We start from the raw sequence: 21,716 nt of genomic DNA, 5'->3' as shown, positions 1-21,716 counted from the left end.
AAGTTTCAACACAGTAATATTGCCTTTGCAGCGTCCACAAAAAAAAGCACTGAGGGGTGCTCATTCAAACATAAAGCTAACAAACTCAGAAGCCTTTAGATTAATGGAGAGGAGAACAGTGTAATGGGATTACCACCCACAGCTAGAGGTCAGGGTCTTCTTCCAGCTTGCAGCAGGGTCCATTGTAGTTGTAGGCTGTCGCCATGAATGCAGGGCTGAATGAACATGCTGTCTTCCTTTCATTATTCACCACTGCTCCACAGTCATATCTCACATCTCTCCCCTGAGGGGGAGGTACACTGTCACTGATTCTCACTCCTCATAGGACTATAGCTTTTTCCATTTCAGGAACAGTAGTTTCTTTAAACGACAGTCAGGTACTGTAAAAAAAAGAAAACCACACTCAAGTTGTCAGATTCTCCATGCTCGATTCCTTACATTGTAAAGCGTTGAAATCTAATTTCTTGTGCATAGTTCCCATCAAGCTGCCTCATCATTTTCTACTTCAGGTGGTGATTTTCTGCATCAAGAGTGATTTTGATCAGTTTAGAAAGGCATCCCACACCAGTTTCAGCTTTCAGTCACATTCATTTGAGAATAATCCCCGTTGAACAAATGGCAACTGTGCTCTGAAAAGCCTTAAAAATCTCTGGTGGCCTTCTCATGCTTTGTAATTGGCTAAGTACTAATAAATGGCTACATGTGTAGTAACATTTCTAATCCAACCAGCATGAGGTCTTTTAATCAGATTCATAGACTTCATGGCTTGAAACACACTGCACAAAGTTTTTAACAAGAAATGTGTACATTTCTAACTTTTTAACTTTGAAACAAAAATGTCAGCCTGTAAAGGAAAAGTCAAGGGATTGCCAAGGGCAGTGTGTTTCTTTGGGGACTGTGAATATCTGTACAAAAAGTTCATAGTAATCCATCTAAGTGCTTTTAAGATTTTTCAGTCTGGTGAACCAACAGAAGAGCCCCATAAAAAAAAAAAAAAAAAAAGATGATTTTACCACTTAAAAATTTAACCAGAAGTACTACAAAATACTCAGATATGTAGGTTATTAGTGTTTTCTAGCTGTAGATGTATGTGAGGTTATATAATATCTTATTGCATTGTAATTTTCCATCATGGTCTACCTGTCACAAATTGTGTTCAGTCATGTATGGGACAGTTATTTTTTAGCTTTCCTAGTGGCTACACATATACTAAAGGTCACTTTAGACCAGTGTTATTCAATCCAGGTCCTTGTGACCCACTGCCCTGCATGTCTTAGACCTATTCCTACCCCAACACACCTGATTCAGATTAATGAACTTCGTCGTCAAGGTCTTTTGCAAGCCTGTTAACAATCCATTCAATTCACACACTTAGAGGAGAACTCTCTCTGATGTAAATTGTTGGTTATTACCCCAGACAATGTAACTCCATGATTTGTTGAGTGTATTACCTAGCACCAGAACCCAACATTAAAAAAAATAAATAAATAAACAAAAAGCAACAGAGGAATTACAATGTGATTTTGACTAATCTATAAGCTGGCATCTGCCTCTTACTTCACTTTAGACTTCTTTTTTTCATTGCAAATGCAATCAGAGAACAAGATTCATACCCTTTTGAGTATATTGCCAAAATACTAATATTTTTTCACTTATTACTTTTTGATTGTGTAACATAAAGCTGGCATACATCAGGTTTTACAGGCCAGAGCTTTGGACCCATAGAAGAAAATTTTTTATGTGCAGCAGGCATTTTCATCTTTCTTCACCTTTCATACTGATGATTAACTCCAAAAGCTGCTGAAGATTCTCCTCAGTACCAAAGCTACTAGTATCAGCAAAGACAATGCAAGTCAACATGTTAGACACAGTATGTATATTATTTAAATACAATAAAAACATTTTTGGGCCTAACATTGACCCTTGTGGTGCCCCACATCTTTCGTTTAGCAATGATAATATATGATTACCTTCCTGGTTTTCAGTTGAGTTTTTCAGCCAGTTTAATACCACACCCCTAATTCCATACCTTTCCATTTTCCTGAAAAGTATCTCTCATTTGGTGTGCCCAGGCATAGAGTGCAATGCAGTGATTCAAAGCCACACTTGTGACAGATTATCTGGATTAGAAGCTGGGTATCCTACTGCGTTACAGTGTCAATGAATTAAAATCTAAACTCAATCTTGTACTGATGTTTACTGAATCCCAGGAGTTTATATAAAATCTGATAACTGACCTCTTCAGCTCTGCACTTTTTTCCGATGTGTTATATATATTTTGATGAGATAATTTCTTAGAATTCCTAATTCCTAATACTTTTTTATGAGCTTCAACATCCAGATTATTATTTTTTGTGTGTGTATATATATATATATATATATATATATATATATGTGTATATATATATGTGTGTGTGTGTGTGTACTTTACACTGCTGCTCCTCAGAGATGAGAGATCTGGGATGTAGGTATCCAGTTGTGTATTGTGTCAGCTGTACATACGCCATTTAATCTATGCAGCCTGACAAATAATACAGTGCACCTCTGAAAACACACCAACCAGAGTGGGGTAAATTGGTCGCCTCTGTATGGCTTCAAGTCAGACCTCACATTTGCTGCAGTTTGTTTCTCAATTTTGTGAGATTCTCACTGTCTCTTGTCTTCTTCATGTATATATGTTTGTATTCATTTATTTGTTTTATTACTTTATTCTTGTTTGGCCAGCTGCCAGAGCAGCCGCTCATCTGCACACAAACAGAGATGAGAGATCAGACATGAAAAGGAAAACCAGCCTAATGCTTAGATCTTTGAAAAATGGCCTCTTGATGTCATAGCTTTCAAAACACATCTGAAAGTGGATGATTTTTTTTGTAATAGCATTACTTACCAGTCCTGAACAGACACAACAAAATTTGTATATGAAAGGCTAAAATACTCTCTATCCCTACTAAGCTTCACTTATGGCCCAGTTACTTTGTGGCCATATTTATTATAGTTTAGCTTTGGTTTAGTGATGCAATAAGTCAAGCTCAAGGGGTGTTATCTATGTTTGCTTTTCTCTCCTTGGTATTTAGTGGAGGAGATGTGTGGTATATTTACATAGCAGCTGACAGTGAGGTCAAAGACATGACAAAGTCTCATGAGACCCTTCCCTATATCTGCATCCCCCAATATGTCCCACGCTTACTCAAACACAAACATGCACATTTCTCCCAAAGACACACTCATCCTGTACCCTTTAATCCATAAATTTGTCTCAGTTCTTTAGAATGCATTAGTCACATGTATTTACATCACAGTTTGACACATTCAGAAATTGACAGTTTCTTTAAGCTGCACTAATCTCTTACCTAAAATGGTACCGAGTTATTCTAGTAATCAAACATATAGCAATGATCCTAATTATTTTGTAAAACAATTCTTTCTAATATTTTTTAAGTAGGGTATAATCGTGTTTAACTTGATTGAATACCATGAGAAGCTAATTGGATTTCTTTTCAGCTGTCACATTTGAAAACTCATAAAGGTTTTGAAACTCATGATTCGTCACAATCCATCGGTTTCTTTACCTAGACTTTTATATGAAAACAGTTACCAATTGAATTAATGTGGATTTTTCAGTTTGATTTAATTGGATTGTAATTGGATTATGAACTAGATTGAGTTGCATTATAATTGGATTGGCCTCTATTTTAAAAAGTACTTTGAGATGACTCTTTTGATTTGGCGCTATACATGTGAAGCTTATTTTTTTATTTTTTCTTTATTTCTTGTTTTACTCAAATCAGATTATACTACAAGTGCTCGTCATAAAATTAGAATATCATGTAAAAGTTGATTTATTAGTAGTAGTAGTAGTAGTAGTAATTCCATTCAAAAAATGAAACTTGTATAATGTAGACATTCATTCCTCACAGACTGACATATTTCATATGTTTATTTCTTTAAATTTTGCTATTATAACTGACAACTAATGAAAACCCCAAATTCAATATCCCAGAAAATTAGAATATTGTGGAAAAGTTCAATATTGAAGACACCTGGTGCCACACTCTAATCAGCTAATTAACTTAAAACACCTGCAAAGGCCTTTAAATGGTCTCTCAGTCTAGTTCTGTTGGCTACAAAATCATGGGGTAGACTGCTGACCTGACAGTTGTCCAAAAGAAGACCATTGACACCTTGCACAATGAGGGCAAGACACAAAAGATCATTTCTAAAGAGGCTGGCTGTTTACAGAGCTCTGTGTCCAAGTACGTTAATAGAGAGGTGAAGGGAAGGAAAAGATGTGGTAGAAAAAAGTGTACAACCAATAGTGATAACCGCACCCTGGAGAGGATTGTGAAACGAAACTCATTCAAAAATGTGGGGGAGATTCACAAAGAGTGGACTGCAGCTGGAGTCAGTGCTTCAGGACGTATGCAAGACATGGGTTTCAGCTGTCACTTTCCTTGTGTCAAGCCACTCTTGAACAAGAGACAGCATCAGAAGCGTCTCGCCTGGGCTAAAGACAGAAAGGACTAGACTGCTGCTGAGTGGTCCAAAGTTATGTTCTCTGATGAAAATAAATTTTGCATGTCCTTTGGAAATCAAGGTCCCAGAGTCAGTGATGGTTTGGGGTGCCATGTCATCTGCTGGAGTTGGTCCACTGTGTTTTCTTAGGTTCACGGTCAATGTAGCCATCTACCAGAAAGTTTTAGAGCACTGCCACTGACCAGCCTTACGGAGATGCAGATTTCATTTTCCAACTGGACTTGGCACTTGCACACAGTGCCAAAACTTCCAGTACCTTTTTTAAGGACCATGGTATCCCTGTTCTTAATTGGCCAGCAGACTCGCCTGACCTTAACCCCATAGAAAATCTATAGGGTATTGTGAAGAGGAAGATGCGATACGCCAGACCCAGCCATGCAGAAGAGCTGAAGGCCACTATCAGAGCAACCTGGGCTCTCATAACACCTGAGCAGTGCCACAGACTGATGGACTCCATGCCACGCCGCATTGCTGCAGTAATTCAGGCAAAAAGAGCCCAATTAAATCAACTTTTTCATGATATTCAAATTTTATGATGAGTACCTGCATATATGTGTCCAGGGAGGTTTCTTCATCAGTAATGTTTACAAAGGAAAAAAAGTGACAGTGTTACTGTTGTACTTGGAGAATTTAAGATTGTGTATTTCAATGGTTGTAAGAGATCAGCCATAAAATTGTATCCTGGTGGTTTGAGAGATTTGGTGTTGGTCAAGGGTACTTCAGCAGCCCTAATGTTTCGGTATATGGCCTACAAATCTTGTTAAGGACAGTCTCACATCTGGTTTTGTACCATTTGTCTATTTAGTTCCAATTCATATCAATTCCTGACTCATAGGTTTTTCTTTTAAATAAAGAGAAAACAAATAAAAAATATAATAACTACATATTTCGGTTACTTCCCAGCTATAGCCTGTTAGCTCAGTTGGTGAACGTCCAGTGATTTTGTGCAATCAAACTGATGGAGATGCTAAGGATTACCACTGATAGCCACCTCTGCTGTGTCCATTTCACACATCTGGTAAAAATCTGATAAACTCTGTTGTGATGCACTGTTGGCATGATGTACCTGCCAGTGGCTGTAGGTCGATTGTGATGAATAACTGTGCCAACAAGTGCAGCTGAGTTTCCTTACAGCCAAGTTAGTGTGTAAGAAGTAAGACCTAGATCCAGATGAGTTGAGGAGAAAATAGGGCAGAAGTTAAAGTGTAATTACACACCCTATTTTTGTGTAAATCCACCCACTGCCATATTTGAAAAATGGCTGAAACTGCAATAGCTTTTTTTTGGGGGGGGGGGGGTACACAGACAGAAATGATTGACAGATGCCAGCTCAGCTTATTAGCAAGATGCAAAGCGAGATTTACAAAACACCTACACAGAGCGGTCTTTGAGGTGGAAGATTTTTACCCTCCTGAACCTCCTCAGCTACACATGAACAAGGTGGTCCTGAACTGCATCAGTCTGAGCCGTTAGCGCTCTTGCCCTGGCCTGTCAGCGGCTCCAGCAGCTCTGGAAAGCTGTGGAAACTTGCAGCAGGTTGTGGCAGCTGCAGGAAGTGCTGCTGTAAGTTGCCACTGCTACTGTTTTAGTTGCTGTCTCTCATTAGATGAGGATCAGCAGGTAAAGAATAAAGTCCGGTGTTACTTTTACACCCCTCAAAAGCACAAATCTGTCCCATTGCAGGAATATTTAATCAGAAACTGTGTGAAAGACTAGAAGTCTGAAACTAGCAAATCTACACCAGAAAAGTTCACATCCCTTCATATGCATTGGTGGGTGTGGTTTTCTATGCCTGCAAGGGGAGGACCCATCTGTTTGCATTTGGAGGGAGGGGCTGTGGGGTTTTTAAAATTTTCTCATGACATAGATAAAATCTCTATGTCACGAAGAACATAACATGTTTTTACCCTGTAGAGGGTGTTATGAGCCATTTTTTACCCACAAAATCCTGTTTTTAAAATAAACTCATTTAAATCAACACTATATGTGATTTTCATCACCATTAAGTAATTCAGTGTTGTTTACAGCTCAAAAAACACATTTGTGGGTGCACTACCCCTTTACACAGAAGGAAAGGAGGATGTTTACACTATTTATTCTCTTGATCATTGCTGGAAATGTAAGTTCAGTGGAAGATAAGTTGAATCACATATGAGGACACAGTGGGAATTTTGGGAAAACAGTGTTATTTGTTCACTGACACGAGGCTGCAGATACATATTCCAGACTCCAACACCTCTCTACATGGCTCTTCAATTCATGTAGAGATGCTGACACTCCAGACAGAGCAACAAGACAAAAAGAAGTGGGATTGCAATGCTTGTTAATGGCACATGGTGCAATCCTGGACATGTTAGTGCTGCAAAGCATTTTTGCACCACAGATATTGAACTGTTGGCTCTAAGTTTCTTTCTATGTTGTCTACTGAGAGAGTTCATCCATGTTATCTACCGACACTGCATTAGACATCATCAGCTTAGCTGTTGCCAAGCTGTAATCACAGCATCCCCATATTCACTGTAATCTCAACTAAATCTCAGTCTCAATTACTACTAACTAATCTGACTTTCTAATGCTAATTTTTATTCATTATTTACCTAATATTGTTATGATATACTTTTTTTTTTACCCTAAATTTCTATTGCAGCAACATAATTTTATTTTAAGGAATTAATAAACCATCATTCAGGCATCCATAATTCTTTGCTTTTGTAGCCCTTTAACATCCACTGTGCTGCCATCAAGTTTAGCTCTTCACTAAATCAGTCCTTCAGGTTTCCAGGAATACTAGTTTTCCATCAGTGTCTTGAACCCTGACTCTAACTACAATACAGTGGTGATGGTTAACATTTACTTCACAACAGCAGTTTAAATCTCAGCAATAGCATTTCTATATAAAGTTTGCTTCTTTTCTCTGTTCCTGTTTGGGTTTTCTTCTTTAGAGGGCCTAAAACATACATGTCAGTGCAACTGCTGTTTATAAAATGAGCGTCGGTGTGAGTGTGAGCATGCACAATTGTTTGTCTCTGTGTTGTTGGTCCTGTGATGAATCGGTGACCGTTCCAGGGTGCACCTTGCCTCTTGTCTGATGCCAGCTGGGGTAGGCTCCAGCCCCCTGTAACCTTGCACAGGGTGAAGTAGGTATAACAAGGCTGTTTTCGGCCATGCTGAAGTCAAAACAACCACATTGATGGCTAGGCAACCTGGCCATTCAGTTCACCAAGCACAAATCTGGCTCTGAGTACCTGTGTAGCGCACTAACATCTTATTGTTAGAATGCTGATGCCACCTTTTTTATTTGCTGATTCTTTGTCCTGGATGATGTATCGGTCTTGAGAGACGGGACTGTGATGATCATAATAATTGAGCCTGCCCTGAGGCAGTCAGCAAGGAGTGACTGACCTGTTTTTAGACCATCCAGTCTCATCTGCCTCTCTGTCCTGCAGCAGAGCACATTTAAATCCCAACAGCTCCGAGACACACACAGGTTTAGCTGATGCAAGTTGACTCCATGATGAGCTAAACAGAAAAGATGGATTGCAGTCACACGGCACAGATGTAGACGGAGACCCGAAAAGGGCACTAGGAGGAAATGGAGCATCTTCTTGTCTAATAATTAAAACATCCAAGCTAGGAGCGAGTTGTGATCATTATGAGACAGTTAATCTGTAAGCTATTTCTTTATTCATTTCCCCAGTGAGAGGAGGTATGTTTGATTGAGACAGACCTTCCAGAGATTAGACTTGTTCTGTTATCAATTTTAATAGTAAATATTCATAGTGCTTCATTTTGTTAGCTGTCAGACAGAAGAAATCGTTAAATGCACGAGAAAATATCTAATATATTTCAGAGTGTGTGAGCATGCATGTTATATGAAAAAGGTTAATTTATGCCCAATGAAAAACTTTAAGTCTTGTGTGTGTGTGACAAACATTTGCTGTGCTTTTGTTAAGCTATCTGCCTTCTAACCATTTATTTACAGTCACCATTTGCATTGTTAAATCTTCCCCTTTTTGGAAAACAGGCTTTCCTCTATTGTTACATTATAGTTGACAAATTACATCATTTTGTTAATGCAATGCAAACAAAAAGCACAAAGCCATATTTCTATAACTAATTATTTATAGAAATGCGATTCTATTCATAACCTAAAGAATATACAGTGGCAGCATCTATGTAGTGTATGCATGCTACTCAAACCATTGAAATCTCATAAAGAGTTAAATGAAGAAAGAGAAATTAAATAAATTTGCCCATCTTAGTCTATGTCTGTATGTGTATCTGAGTTTTGTGTATTTTTTCTTTGTATTTTTTTTTTCCTTCTTTTTCTTTTTTTTTTTCCAAAGGTCGTTTTAATATAAGACAAATGTTTTAATATCACTTAAGGAAGTGTGCAGCAATTTAGTTAATGTATACATATAGTTATTGGGTTTTTAATGAAAACAAATGAAGCTGTAGCCCAACATAAATAAAATATCATCTAATTTGGAGTAGTTCTTTGTGTTAACAGTAGAGGGAATGATGGGAAAGGACCCAGTTTTCCCATGTGCTGGCTGAGTGATGTCAAATGCATTAAAAGGCAGCATTCTGGATATAAAAAGAAAGTGGAATTGAAATTAATGTCACAACCCCCAATTAAACTTTGTGAAATATGTACACGTTTAGGGCACAATTTAATAAAATCTCAGACTGGATAGTCTGGTAGAAAGGTGAGATTAAAAATTTAAAAAGTCCTCTTCATACTTCAAACGTGACACAAGACAGTCTGATAGCTGGCAGGATCATGCCTTTATTTAGACCATGTGCACATTTTATCAAGTTATGAGACAAAATCAGACTTTCTATAAAAGATTAAAATAACCACCTTGATTTATGCCAAGGTTTGTGTTTTTTGTTTGTAGGTAGGAAAATGTTCTTTGTCAAGTCCTTGTCTTAATGGCAAATTCTATATTCATGAGACAGTCACAATAATACAACATATATTGTAACTTGAGATATGTCACAAAAGTATGAGAAATTTTATTACTAATTAAAATAAGATATAAAAGAAAGTCATTTCCTATGTCATAGATTGTGTGTTGATCTGGACTTTTTTAATTTTTAATCTCACCTTTCTACCAGACTATCCAGTCTGAGATTGATCTGTAGATGTTGTCAAATAGTCTGTCTTTCCACATGAGCTTACACTTAGAGAATGAGACATTTATGTACAGGCCACTATTTCAACAAGGCAAATGTTACTGTCAGTAATACACACATACACATCTCTCTTGCATGCTGTTTTATTTGAGTTAGATGTATCTGCGTTATATTTGTTTTCTCTTAGAATATATCACACTGACTTTGTCTTGAGTTCCCTGCTCATTATCTGAGCAGGTTCAAGGAGATGGGAGCTGATTTACATAAGCAGGCCCAGGGCTGGAGGCTGTGAGGTGATTCATACCAGATACTGCAATATTATTTTGCAAGGGTTAGATTAAAATGAATCAATCAGCTCACGTCACCCTGATCAATAGGAACTTGAGCCATGTGACTGCTGGTAGACTGTCCACTATGTTTTTTTTTTGTTTTTTTTTTCCTGACAAAATAAGCCTTGAATTACTGTTTTTGTTACTTAGCAAGGAAAGTCTGCAAATGAGCTTAAATTAAAAGACAACAAAACATTGGTATTTAAAGAATTTAAGTCTCTTTGTTTTAATGTTATTAGAGAAAATCCCTCAATTTATAATCTGCCATTGTCATTTTCACATTGTAGTCTCGCTCTTTGCTGCAGACGTATCAATGTGACTGTGGTTTGGCTTAAGTTTAAACCTGAGAGAAGAAAAAGTGCAGGAGATAACGACAAGAAAAAATCCCTTGAAATGCATACCAAGTTGAGGAAGATCAGAGCGATAGGAAGGTGTGATTAGAGCGAAGTGGAAGGTGTCTGTACAGCAGCTATATTTCAGTGCTAATAGAGGAACCTCACTTACTCTCATAAGTTCTTTCAAGGTAAACATATGAGCCCTTAAGATAAGATTTGTAATATTTTGTTTAGCCACGCATTGTGCATGTTAATGACTTTATTAATACAATCTCAAACATATTGTATCACCATAACAATCCCTACTAATGTGACAAGTTCACTATGGTTGTGTTAAACATGTTTTTGCTGGATAAAAGAGGATGAAATATGACTTTTCTACACATAAAACGCTTGTTAAACTGTCAGGGTTATACCTGTTAGGGGTTGATTGCACTACAGTAACAGCACAGCTTTATCGGCTAGAGGAAAAATGTTACATTTATTTACCTGAGCATAGTGAGAAGCCAGAAGCATTAATACAAAATAAAAATCTCTTTACATGTTTTTTTACTATAATAATCCACAATACGCTAATAAACTTGCCAAGTTGTATTAAACAAAGTGACAGTTAAACCACTTCTCTTTTGTTTATTTGGCTCAGATGTGATAAAACAACTCAGTACTGAATCTAACTGGTAAAACCACAGAGGAGGAAAGTTTGATCAGGGCTTCTATTTATACAATATCACAATCTGCCAGATTCCTCTCCACAGCTGATCATATGCAAGATTAACACACCTTTGCTGTGGATGGATGTCTCTTAATAAGACTTCAGCAGTTCACGCTTAAACCATGTTGAAAGTGTTATGTACATGTTGCTAGCTCCGACTTAGATTGCTGTTATAAAATGTTATGGTGAAGCACCGAGGAGTTATTCACACATGACACAAACACACACAGTCAGGTTAATGAAAAGCGGTATGAATGAAAGGGGGATATCTTGTAGCATGCCGAGGGAGCAGTGACTCCAAATCAGCACACAGATTAGTTGTATTTGAAATTTGTTATGGTTTAAGAGGTTTGAATAACAGAGAACATTGTTAAGTTTAACAGTGATTGGGGATATAACTTATTATAGTTTGGACACCAGCTAGCATATGGGTGTATAGCTAAAATAAAAGTGATTGTAATTACACTGCAGTAAATAAAGAAAGCTGATCTGGACCCCTTCTTTTATTCTCACAGGTTCCACAGAAACCAGCAAACTTAACTCGTTATAATTTGATGGATTTGATGATTGATGATTAATCTGTTATCAGACTATATTGATCATATGTTTCAACATTGCAACTGACACTAAAATGTTCACCTGTAACTTTTACTGATCATTGCTGAGACCGGCCTCTAAAACTCACCCCTCCCTCCTGCAGCTGTCCAGTGATAGTTTATCAAATATCTCACTCCTCTGCAATCGCATGTGTACTATATAATATCATAAAGCAAAATTATGCAAACCTAATGTCCTCGTTAGAGAAAATATGGCATAATTATAAACTCTTCACCTTTAACTCACACACTGGAGAGTGCATATGTAGACACGTAAGTGTGGATGGTAATGCAACTTCTGTAGACTCAGATTGGAGGGCCTATTAGTATATTCACATTAAAAATATTAAAAATACCATTAATACATAGTGTTATGTCAGCAGTGTAAATGACATTTTATGTATTAATCCAAACTCCTCCAACACTGTTTATTCCTGTTCCTGCTTTGTGGTGATCATGTTTTACACTTGATTTAAGTATTAACTGAGGGAATTTCAGTTTAATGATTTTTTTTAACCTTTTAGTATTTTAAGGTGGTGCCAAGCTTCTGCAGAAATGAAAAAAAAAATTGGATTTAGAAATTAGTTTCATCGGTATGTTAAGGCATACTACAGGCTTACTGTACTGGATAACCTGAAGTGGGTGCAGTTACTTCATCCACTACTTCATCTGTCAGTGGGATTCCCCAGAAACAAACAAGATGTCCTTGAATTTGAATTTATGACTTCATATGAATGACTACAGAATAAATTCAGTGGATCTTTGAGATGATATTGTGACACTACTTCTAACAATTGTTTTCTTTCATTTTTTTGCAGGAGAGGAAGCTTTGTGCCTTCCCAATGATTGAGATCTGCAGCTCAGGTATCATCAACTATATGGTTCCTCTGTCTCGCCAAACAGACTTCTTTGTACCTGAAATGAAAGAGGAACTTAAAACAGATGTGAAAGACGATGACTCCGACGAGGACAGAGGAACTGACATTACAGGTAAACCTTTACTCATTTTTACATTTAATCTGGTAATAACTGTCAACACTCATCTAAAGCCTGTTCTAAGCAAATAATAAAACCTTTCATTGTAGCTGAAAGAAGTTTTAAAAGTGAAAAAATGGAAATAAACACCTGAAAATGTTGATTTTGCTGACCTCCAGTGGTTTAATCTCTCACCTGGCTGCAGGGATGTACAAGTGTACGTCGGAGTATTTTTTACCACACCCAAACAAGTCCACCACTAATGAGTCAGAAACTTTATTCTTTAGAAGTTGCATCCTATGACTTTTCTTTTTTCATGTAATTGCTGTTGAATAAAGCATTTTGACACAAACATGCAACATTATAGTTCTGTCATCTTTCCCTCGTTTTAACTGGAGTCAGGCAAGAGCAAAGAAAGAGGAAAAATGTGACAACTTTTATTTCACCTGACTTTACTCCTGCCCCTTGACCACTGAGAACATGATATATATGAGTGTCTGTAATTGTTCTGTCATTACAAGTATGTGTCTTCAAGCGCGACGTCTTGTCTGCTGTCATTACTCTTTATGGACTCATTGGTTGGTGTCATGGCAGTATTGACTTTGTCAGTGCAACAATCACAAGAGAAAAGGAAATTATGTTGTGTTGTTGGCACAGAGTAGGTGGAGGTGGGCTGGTTCTGTCTGATATAAACCTAAATCATGTCTTAAGAGAAATGTTTTACATGATCTGTAAATGGTTATAGTTGGCACATGTTTAGATGGGGTCACTGTCATAGTGCTATTAAACAAGACAGATGAAGCCTATTCTCAAGACATTGCGTATTGTGAGTCAAGGTTATCCACAACTCTAAGTTAGTTTTGTCTGTTTCACCAGATTTACACAAGGTTTAACAAATGAGAAAGTTAATAATATAAAAATCATACTAAATACTGTAATCCAGTTAACCTTTGGCTGGTGTTGCATGTTTAAAATCACATAAGGAGAAAATAACTTTGCATTATCATGCACAGACCCCTCTTACACCCAAGTGTTTGTCAAAAAAAGTTCATGGAATTTCTTGAGCAACTGGGTCATATCTGGGCAGACTTTGCTGTTGAGTCTTTCAAAGATTCTTTTGTCATGTCAAGCAGCACAAGCCAAGTTCCATTATGTTTGGGAGAAGGCAAAAATATTTTTTATCTTATATATCTGTAGCTTTGCAACACACATAAAAAGATCTAGATGGCTGAATAATTCTACAAGCCTTAGGAGGTATATTTGGGGGTAAATTTTCCCTTTAAGTTCACTAATCAATATGTGGGATTTGCTTATTTGAGTAAACTGAAATGTTAAAAGAGAATGCAGCTTTACTGTGTATGGATGGACACTATTTAATACAATGTCAGTGTAAAGACTAGACCCGACATGAGTCTACTCAGGGCTGTAAGAGCTGACATAAAGATGCGTCCATGCAAGCTGGAAATGTTTCAGTTTGAGCTTAAAAAAATATGTGTTAAAATCCGGAGGCTGTATGAATCTCACACATAAAAACACAGACACAAGGCGACAAAAGAGAAAAATGATTTTAAAAAATGAATCTATGGAGGGCTCCAGGCTATATCAGATGTTGAGCTGCCACATGTACTCAAACACAAGCGCATGCAGCCACAGTGTGTCCAAACTTGAGGCAATGAGAACCAATGTTTAAGTGCTAAACAATTTATTTTACAGTGTTTAGAATTTTATGCTACAAGTCAAAATGTCATGTCATGGATCACACTGAAGGAAAAAAGTCATTAAGTTCATTCTGTTTGTAAAGTTATTAAAGTGTTAGAGACACACTTTGCATATATATATATATATATATATATATATATAATACACACACCACCACCATTTTGTTGGTCTGTATCTGGAAGTCACATGATCTTGGTGCTTTCATTCTTCATCACTTTGGGAGGTGTTTCACTTTGTGACCTAGGGGTCTCCAGTCCATATTTTGCACAGATGTTTCTGTACACTGTGCCAGCTACTTGGTTATGGCATTCCATGTATTCTTTTCCTGCCAGTATCTGTGAGGTGATTCAGGACTAGATTTTTTAAAAATATGCATTATAATTAATTTATGTAATAAACTGCGTCGAAATTTTTAACACAATTAACGTATGCGCGGCATGACAAGCCCAAACATCCGTCATTCCTCTGATATGACGGCGGGAGGTGGAGAGGCCAGATGGGAAAGATGAGCTGGCTGGCTCTATGGATGGATTTGAGAATAAACACAGCGTTAATGTAGCAACCCATGGACGTCACCCCTGTGGAGAATAGGGGTGTTTTAACACACTCTTTTCCAGGTGAGAGGGTTCTACACCTGCATTTTTCCTGCATTTCTTTTTTAAACTTGCGACAGCTCAGCTGCATTTTGCACCAACGTGTTTGCTCTAGTAGCTCTCTGGTCATCTCCGCTGTCGATGATCAGCTGATCAGCTTTTGTCTCGTTGGGTTTATTTATTGTTCAGCTGATAGGGAGGAATCTAGCAGTGGTTCACACTGTCACATATTTACCCCAAAGTATTGTTTTTGGCATTGTTCTCTAACACAGTAGTTGACGAAAGGATCTAGCTGTAGAAAGGATTTATATTTCAGCTATACAGGGGCGGGTCTAGAAAAGCTTTGATGTGGGGTAGGCAGGTGCACTGACCAGGAAAAAAGTGTTAAAAAAGTGAAGAAAAACTTGTAAAACAAACAGTCAATTATATATTTTATCAACAGGTGTTTACTTTGGCTGATGCTGCTGTAGGATTTTTTTTAACACTTACACTTTAATAATAAAAGGAAAAACCTGTTTTTATCCAGATCATCAGTTTTATCAGAGTTTCTTCATCAATGTTGACTGTTTAACTTCACTTGTTATATCTGCTGGTTTTATGACAGAAATTGTCACCATGGAGACGGTTGGTGAGATAACGATGAGATGATGATGAATTCTGAATTATGATCTAGAACAGAGGTCACTAACAAGCGGACCACGGTCCTGAGCCAGAACCTGTCCCATATGGACCCAGAGTTAAAATATAAAATCTGACTGGGTGCTTATACTTTAACTTGTGCAACTTTTTGCAGTCCTCACAGTAGTGGTCAGGAAACACGTGGACCAATTGCAAGGGAAGTAAGCCAACCCATGTGATGCACTCAGCCAATCAGTGTGTGAGGCTCCTGGCATGGCTGTAAACTGCCAGCTGGATCAAACAAATAAAGATGACTGCACTGGAGAAAGGCAGCAGTGTTGCTAAATCTGCCTTTTTCAGCAACTTGGGGCTTGTTTTTCTGTTAAGTCTTTTGCAAATATTGTCTGTTGCAGGTTTTTGAGCTTGTTTTTTCTGAGAGTAGTTGCTTATTTGGGCATGTCTTGCTCCTGTTATGAAGCCCCACCTGATTCTCTCACAGCTTTCCACAATATCAGATATTATGTTAGAAGGGTCCAGACTATAAGAGGGATATGATATGATAGGTCACAATTTCAGATAGTCATCAGAATGTGTACATGCATTAAAATGACCTCAGACTTAAATACAAGTTTTCAAGACTTCACTTGTCTTTTAAGACGTACATGCAGAGGAATGTACCCCCCCCCCCCCCCCCCCCCCCACACACACACACACACACCCATGGTCACAAATTTTGGTGTAACACCAGCATACCCCTACCCACATGCATGTTCAACTTCACTTGACAGAGCAACGATGGCAATGCCTACGAATGAATGGGAGATGTGTAAAATAAAGAGTACAGAAGAGAGTGTGTTGCCGTCATGCAGCCCCTCAAAAAACCTTGTTATCTGTGAGGCACAAATCAGTTTCACTGTCATAACATGAGGTCTTACCTCTGGTCTTTTTGAGACGAGTCATGTATGTCTTATTTTGACTAAAGTTCAATTTATGCAATGTTTTCATTATACATACACACTGTATTTAAGTGTATATATACACTACCGTTCAAAAGTTTGGGGTCACTTCCCTATTGAATCCCATGGCAAAGTGACCCCAAACTTTTGAATGGAAGTGTATAATATATGTGTGTGTGTGTGTGTCTGTGTCATTATGATATCCTGGAAAAGTTTTTCTATAACTGGACAGCTTTAAAGTTTTTGTTGAATACCCCTGTTGAATCTAGAACATGGTAGAGATGATTAAAAACAACATATATAACATGCTGCATTTACTGACCGTTGGACATTCTGACGTTTAACCAAGAGAAGGTCTGTTAACTTCAAATATTTGTAGCATTGGCTCTTTCTTGAGAATGGTAATTAATCATTTTGAAATCATTTGAAATTTGTGATTAATTTGAAAGCTGTAATTAATATGATTAAAAATTTTAGTCATTTTGACAGCCCTATACATACATATATATCTATATATATATCTATATATTTATACATAGATATATATATACACACACACAACAAGATAAAGGTAGATGTAAGATCACAAACAGATCTAAATGTGTACCGTGGTCCTAAGTCATGGCTGTAATCAGTTTTTCTAAATTAATGGTTGTTAGGAAGAAAATATTTGTGACAGAAACTTCTAAACCTAAATTCATTACATACAAAGTGTACGTATATGTGTGTTTTTGTGTTTGTGGTCTTTCTCAGTCTCAGACACAGCTGAGCCTTCTTAATGGGAGACAGATCAATCAGTGGAGTTAAGCTCTGCTTGACAAGCCAGCTGTGGAAGTCTTGCTTTGCCACCTGGGAGACTGCCTTCCTTCATTCAGTGTCCACATCATTGACCATCCTGACTGAAACACTGTGCCTGTCCTGAGACCAGAGAAGGCAAACAAAATGAAAAATCCTTTATGATAATGAAGTGATCATAACAGCCATTGATGTGCTGCAAGAGCATACTTTTTAATATCAGTTGTAAACATTAGCTTCATGAAGAAAATAACAGAGACTTATGGAGCCCACTTAAGCCACAGAATAGCCTTACAAAACTTTAAATATTGTAATTAAAGACACATTGAAACTCACTGTCTGGTTGTAAATCAAAACAATTGCACAACTATAGCTGTGAGCTGCCATGATGGGGCAAAGTAGTTCAGCATTGCTCTGTAGCTTTGGCAACTTGATTTGATCATGTCAAAAGCTTAGCTATAAGTGCTAATAGAAAAGATGCATCCTTGCTTACTGCAGTGCCCCCAGCGAGTCAACACGCTCACACACACACACCAATGATGTCATTAAAGGGAATGTGTTGAGCTATGATTTCACTTCCTGTTCAGCATGATTGCTGCATCATTAGGGCCTATGGTAGAGGCAGTGTGATGGTTGGGGGAGGCATCTCTCTGACAGGAAAAAATAAAGATTGTCATCATTGGAGGCATCAGTATAGAGAGATATGCTACAAGCAGTGGCAATTTAATATCTTCACAGTCTGAAACTAAACTTTAACCTCCAAGATGACATAGCTTGCCAGAGTGGGGCTTATCAGACACTACCTCCAGACTTTGGGAATGGATCACAACCACATTGGCTAATTTGCCCACAAATGCTGGATGAAGAATGGGATGCCATCCCAGGAGTGTGTGACCAAGCTGGTGACCATCATGAGGACCAGGTGTCAGGCGGCTGTGGCAGTTAAGGAGGCCCCTGTGTGTTATTTGCCAATATGTCGTATTTCTTTAGTTCACTTTAATCAGTCAAACAAATTAACAACACCAAACAAAGAGTCAATAACAGAATAAGCTGGTTGGCATTGGTTGAGAAGATTTGGCAAGTTTTTTTTTAATGGGCACAACCCACATACTCAACTCTGCTGTTCGTCCCACAAATGTATTTTCCTTACAATTGTGGCACCATTTAAAAGGGACATAAACAGGTCTTCCAATAGAATAAGAAATATTGTTATAACAAAGAAATAATCTACCAAACATTCATTTCTTTATTTTTATACTAAGTTTATGTATTGCATTATTTCTGGTATATTGCACACAGATGAGGCCAACAAAAGTGTTTTTCACCCATGTGTCCTATGGTAACTATCTCTGGATGCCTCCCTTCAAAACTCCATTTGTAAAAAAAGAGAAAAAAGGAAAGAAATAAAAGATCCATTGAATTTATAACTTGTGCTGCTTTTCATGTCAGGCTTTTCTTGACATCCACTCAGACTGATTCTCCAAATTCTCAGCATGTCTCAGCACTGTCTGTGTCTAATCACCTCCTTAAAAAACCTCTCCACTGTTTCAAACAGTTTGAAGAACAAGACCTTGATTTGCTGCTAATGATCCCAATGGGCCCAATTTAGCAACTAATCTAAGTAAATGTTATCCAAAAGATGTTCACAGGCTTCAACCCAGAAACAATTTCTTTCAGCTGTAGAAAAGGTAAAAGATGTCTAATTTGCTGAGTCTTTTTCATGCAGGGGTATGAGCTCTCCACATATTTACTCCAAATAAACCCATTATTAATTGTAAAATTCCTTACATTGTGAAATTCCTTTCATTGCTAAATGGGTAACTCTACAATCTTTCCCTACAACTTGCAATGAGATGTAATCCACAACATGAAGCCATCTATATTCATTTTAAACTAATAACACCATGACAACTCACATTCACACCATATGTGTTTCATTAAGGACATTTCCCATTGGTTTTGTTTGGGCTTGCTACGTAATCAGCTGGCCCATAAACAGGATTCAAAGGGTTATACAGCCTATATAAAAATCACATGCATAACGCTCCACTCTGCGGACAGGGTCAGCTTTGCTGGGTGTGATAATTAGAACGCTGACATTCAATGAATGCAAAGGAATGGCTGAGCTCAGGGAGCGTTTTGGAAGACTCCTTGCTTATTGCATTTGGGTCCCTGATGATGCGTTTTAGTGCAAAGCCATGTAGTTGTGCACATGACATTAATTCGGAGTGTGAAAACAGAAGGACAGTAATCAGCATAGTGGTGATTTTGTGTCTGGTGGGATTCTAAAGTCAAGTCAAATTTAATCTTTGAAGCATGTTTAATTTCAATGCATTAATTTCACTTTTTAGATAGAAAAGAAGCGTGGGAAGAGCATATTAAACTGTACAGTAAAAAAGCATTAAGGCTGTGCACAACAACACGGAAAACAAAATATTTTAGAAATCTAATCATAAGTCAATAGCTAATTGAAACGTTGCTTGGAAATATGGCTGTATTTTCTACTTGTTGCTTTTTTGTGGGTTTTGTTCACATGTTTTTTATCCAGATTTCTCTTTAAGGACACCAGCTGTGGTGAGATGGAGGTGATATTAGTTGTGTGGGTGGGAGGTATGATGTGCTTTTATATTTACAAGTCCCAACACCTCATTTACTTGTAATTTTTAAAATGCCAGAGATTTTTCATTGGTTACACGCATTCAGCGTAGCCTGTCAATATCTCTACAGACATAATAATAATAATAATAATAATAGAAATAATAATAATGATAATAGAAATAATAATAATAGATTTTTTCAAGGCACCCAAAGCGCTTTTCATTTTATTCATTACCCAATACTTACATGAATTGTCAGACACAGTTTGTTTAAACCTCTCTTAAGTTCTTTATATTGTCCAGCTGTGCATATTACAATAACTTTCCATTTCGCTCACACAAAAAAGACCTGGAGTGAGCAATGATGAATGGTGATTGGTTCACAATGAATCACAGATCAAAGGCCAATGCATTTACATTCAGATATAGATGGAGAACATTAGCAAACTGATCATGCTGGTGAAGAAATCTCCATCAATTAAACAAATTGATGCTCTCCATGATTACAAATATGCAGTGTGCTGCAGACACTACCAGCAAGAGCATTTCTTTTCTGCATAGCTACAGTCATCTGCACAGAATCAAATACAGAGTGATCAGATTCAAAAGTAACATTAACATGTTAATGACTCATCTAGGACATTACATAGAAGATATTTTGTCTCTCTAAGAATAATAATATGCTTTCTCTGAGCTCTGTCGGGTGAATTTTAAGCAAGTAAGTAGACACTACCATTATCTGTTTCATCTCTGATCAAAGGATGATAGAGTATGTAAATGCATACACTCAATATCTTTTCAGCCTTGCATCATGAGCTTCACTCAGCATAATGTTAATGTAACTTGGTATTTTACCCAGTACATGAAAGAAGAAGCCGTCTAGTCATGTTAGTGGCATTGCTGGAGATGATCTGGCCAGTTGGTGGGTTTTTCAACAACTTTGGTGCAGATGCTACTATCTAAACAACTCGACAAGTTTAATCTCACACAATCTATTTCATCTGTCTCATTTTTTGCATTGCTGCAGGTGCAGATTCTCACAGTGACGTAAGCTCAGTAAGCGGTGGCGTGCCATGGGACAGCCGAGAGACATCCCTGGCAGCATCTACTGCCGCCTCCCTGGCCTCCTCTCTGCCCCTGAGGGAGGTAATGGATGCAAACGAAGACATTAAGCACACTGACCACAGCGACAGAGGCTCGAATGAATCTATGGGCAGCGGCTCATCCTTTGAAGAGCTTGACATGGATCAGGAGGAGCAGGAGGAGGGAGAGGAGAAGGAAGATGGAGAGGAGGGCATCCCTGAGGGTGAAAATGGAGCTAAAGAAGCAGTTGAACTGATGGCTGAGAAGAAGGAGCACTTGGGAGATGGAGATGAGTAGGCAGGATGCTTAAAGAGTAAAGGGATGCAGACATGTAACACTGGCATGGTAGAACGTTCCTGTTGGTTATCTGTCAAGTAATCTTGTTGGTGGATCTAAAGCTGTTCAATCCATGACCAACATATTTTCCAACCTTCTAAATCTTTATTTAAAACATGTAACTTATGTTTAACAGTAATCGCTCTTCTTTTTTTAAAAAATAACTCCCAATGACGTCTTTAACCCCTGGCAACATGGAGTTGTTCATGATGTCCAGGATTTGTTTTAATTACAATGACACCAACAATTCTGGACCATCAAACAGAATGTTTTTGTACAGCAGTTCATATTGTATCCCACCTATCATGATCAAATCCTGAAGACATTTCTGTTATGTGTTTGTGAACATTACCTGAATTTGGTGTCTTGATGTATAGTAAAGATAAATGAAGAAAATGTG

At 37.7% G+C, this 21,716-nt stretch overlaps 1 protein-coding gene across 1 annotated transcript in view; it reads left to right on the top strand.

Moving 5' to 3' along the window:
* The window catches only part of tex264a (testis expressed 264, ER-phagy receptor a), a 92,997-nt gene extending 71,529 nt beyond the window's left edge, over positions 1 to 21,468 (top strand). The window contains exons 3-4 of the mRNA XM_041980119.1: positions 12,463 to 12,634; positions 20,925 to 21,468. Coding sequence (XP_041836053.1) covers positions 12,463 to 12,634; positions 20,925 to 21,277 — 525 coding nt within the window. The 3' untranslated portion in view covers positions 21,278 to 21,468. The remainder of the gene's footprint in view (positions 1 to 12,462; positions 12,635 to 20,924) is intronic.
* Positions 21,469 to 21,716: the final 248 nt, after the last annotated feature.

The sequence above is a fragment of the Melanotaenia boesemani genome, chromosome 3, assembly GCF_017639745.1.
Source record: "Melanotaenia boesemani isolate fMelBoe1 chromosome 3, fMelBoe1.pri, whole genome shotgun sequence".
NCBI lineage: Eukaryota > Metazoa > Chordata > Actinopteri > Atheriniformes > Melanotaeniidae > Melanotaenia > Melanotaenia boesemani.
This window is presented reverse-complemented; position numbering and strand designations above follow the sequence as displayed.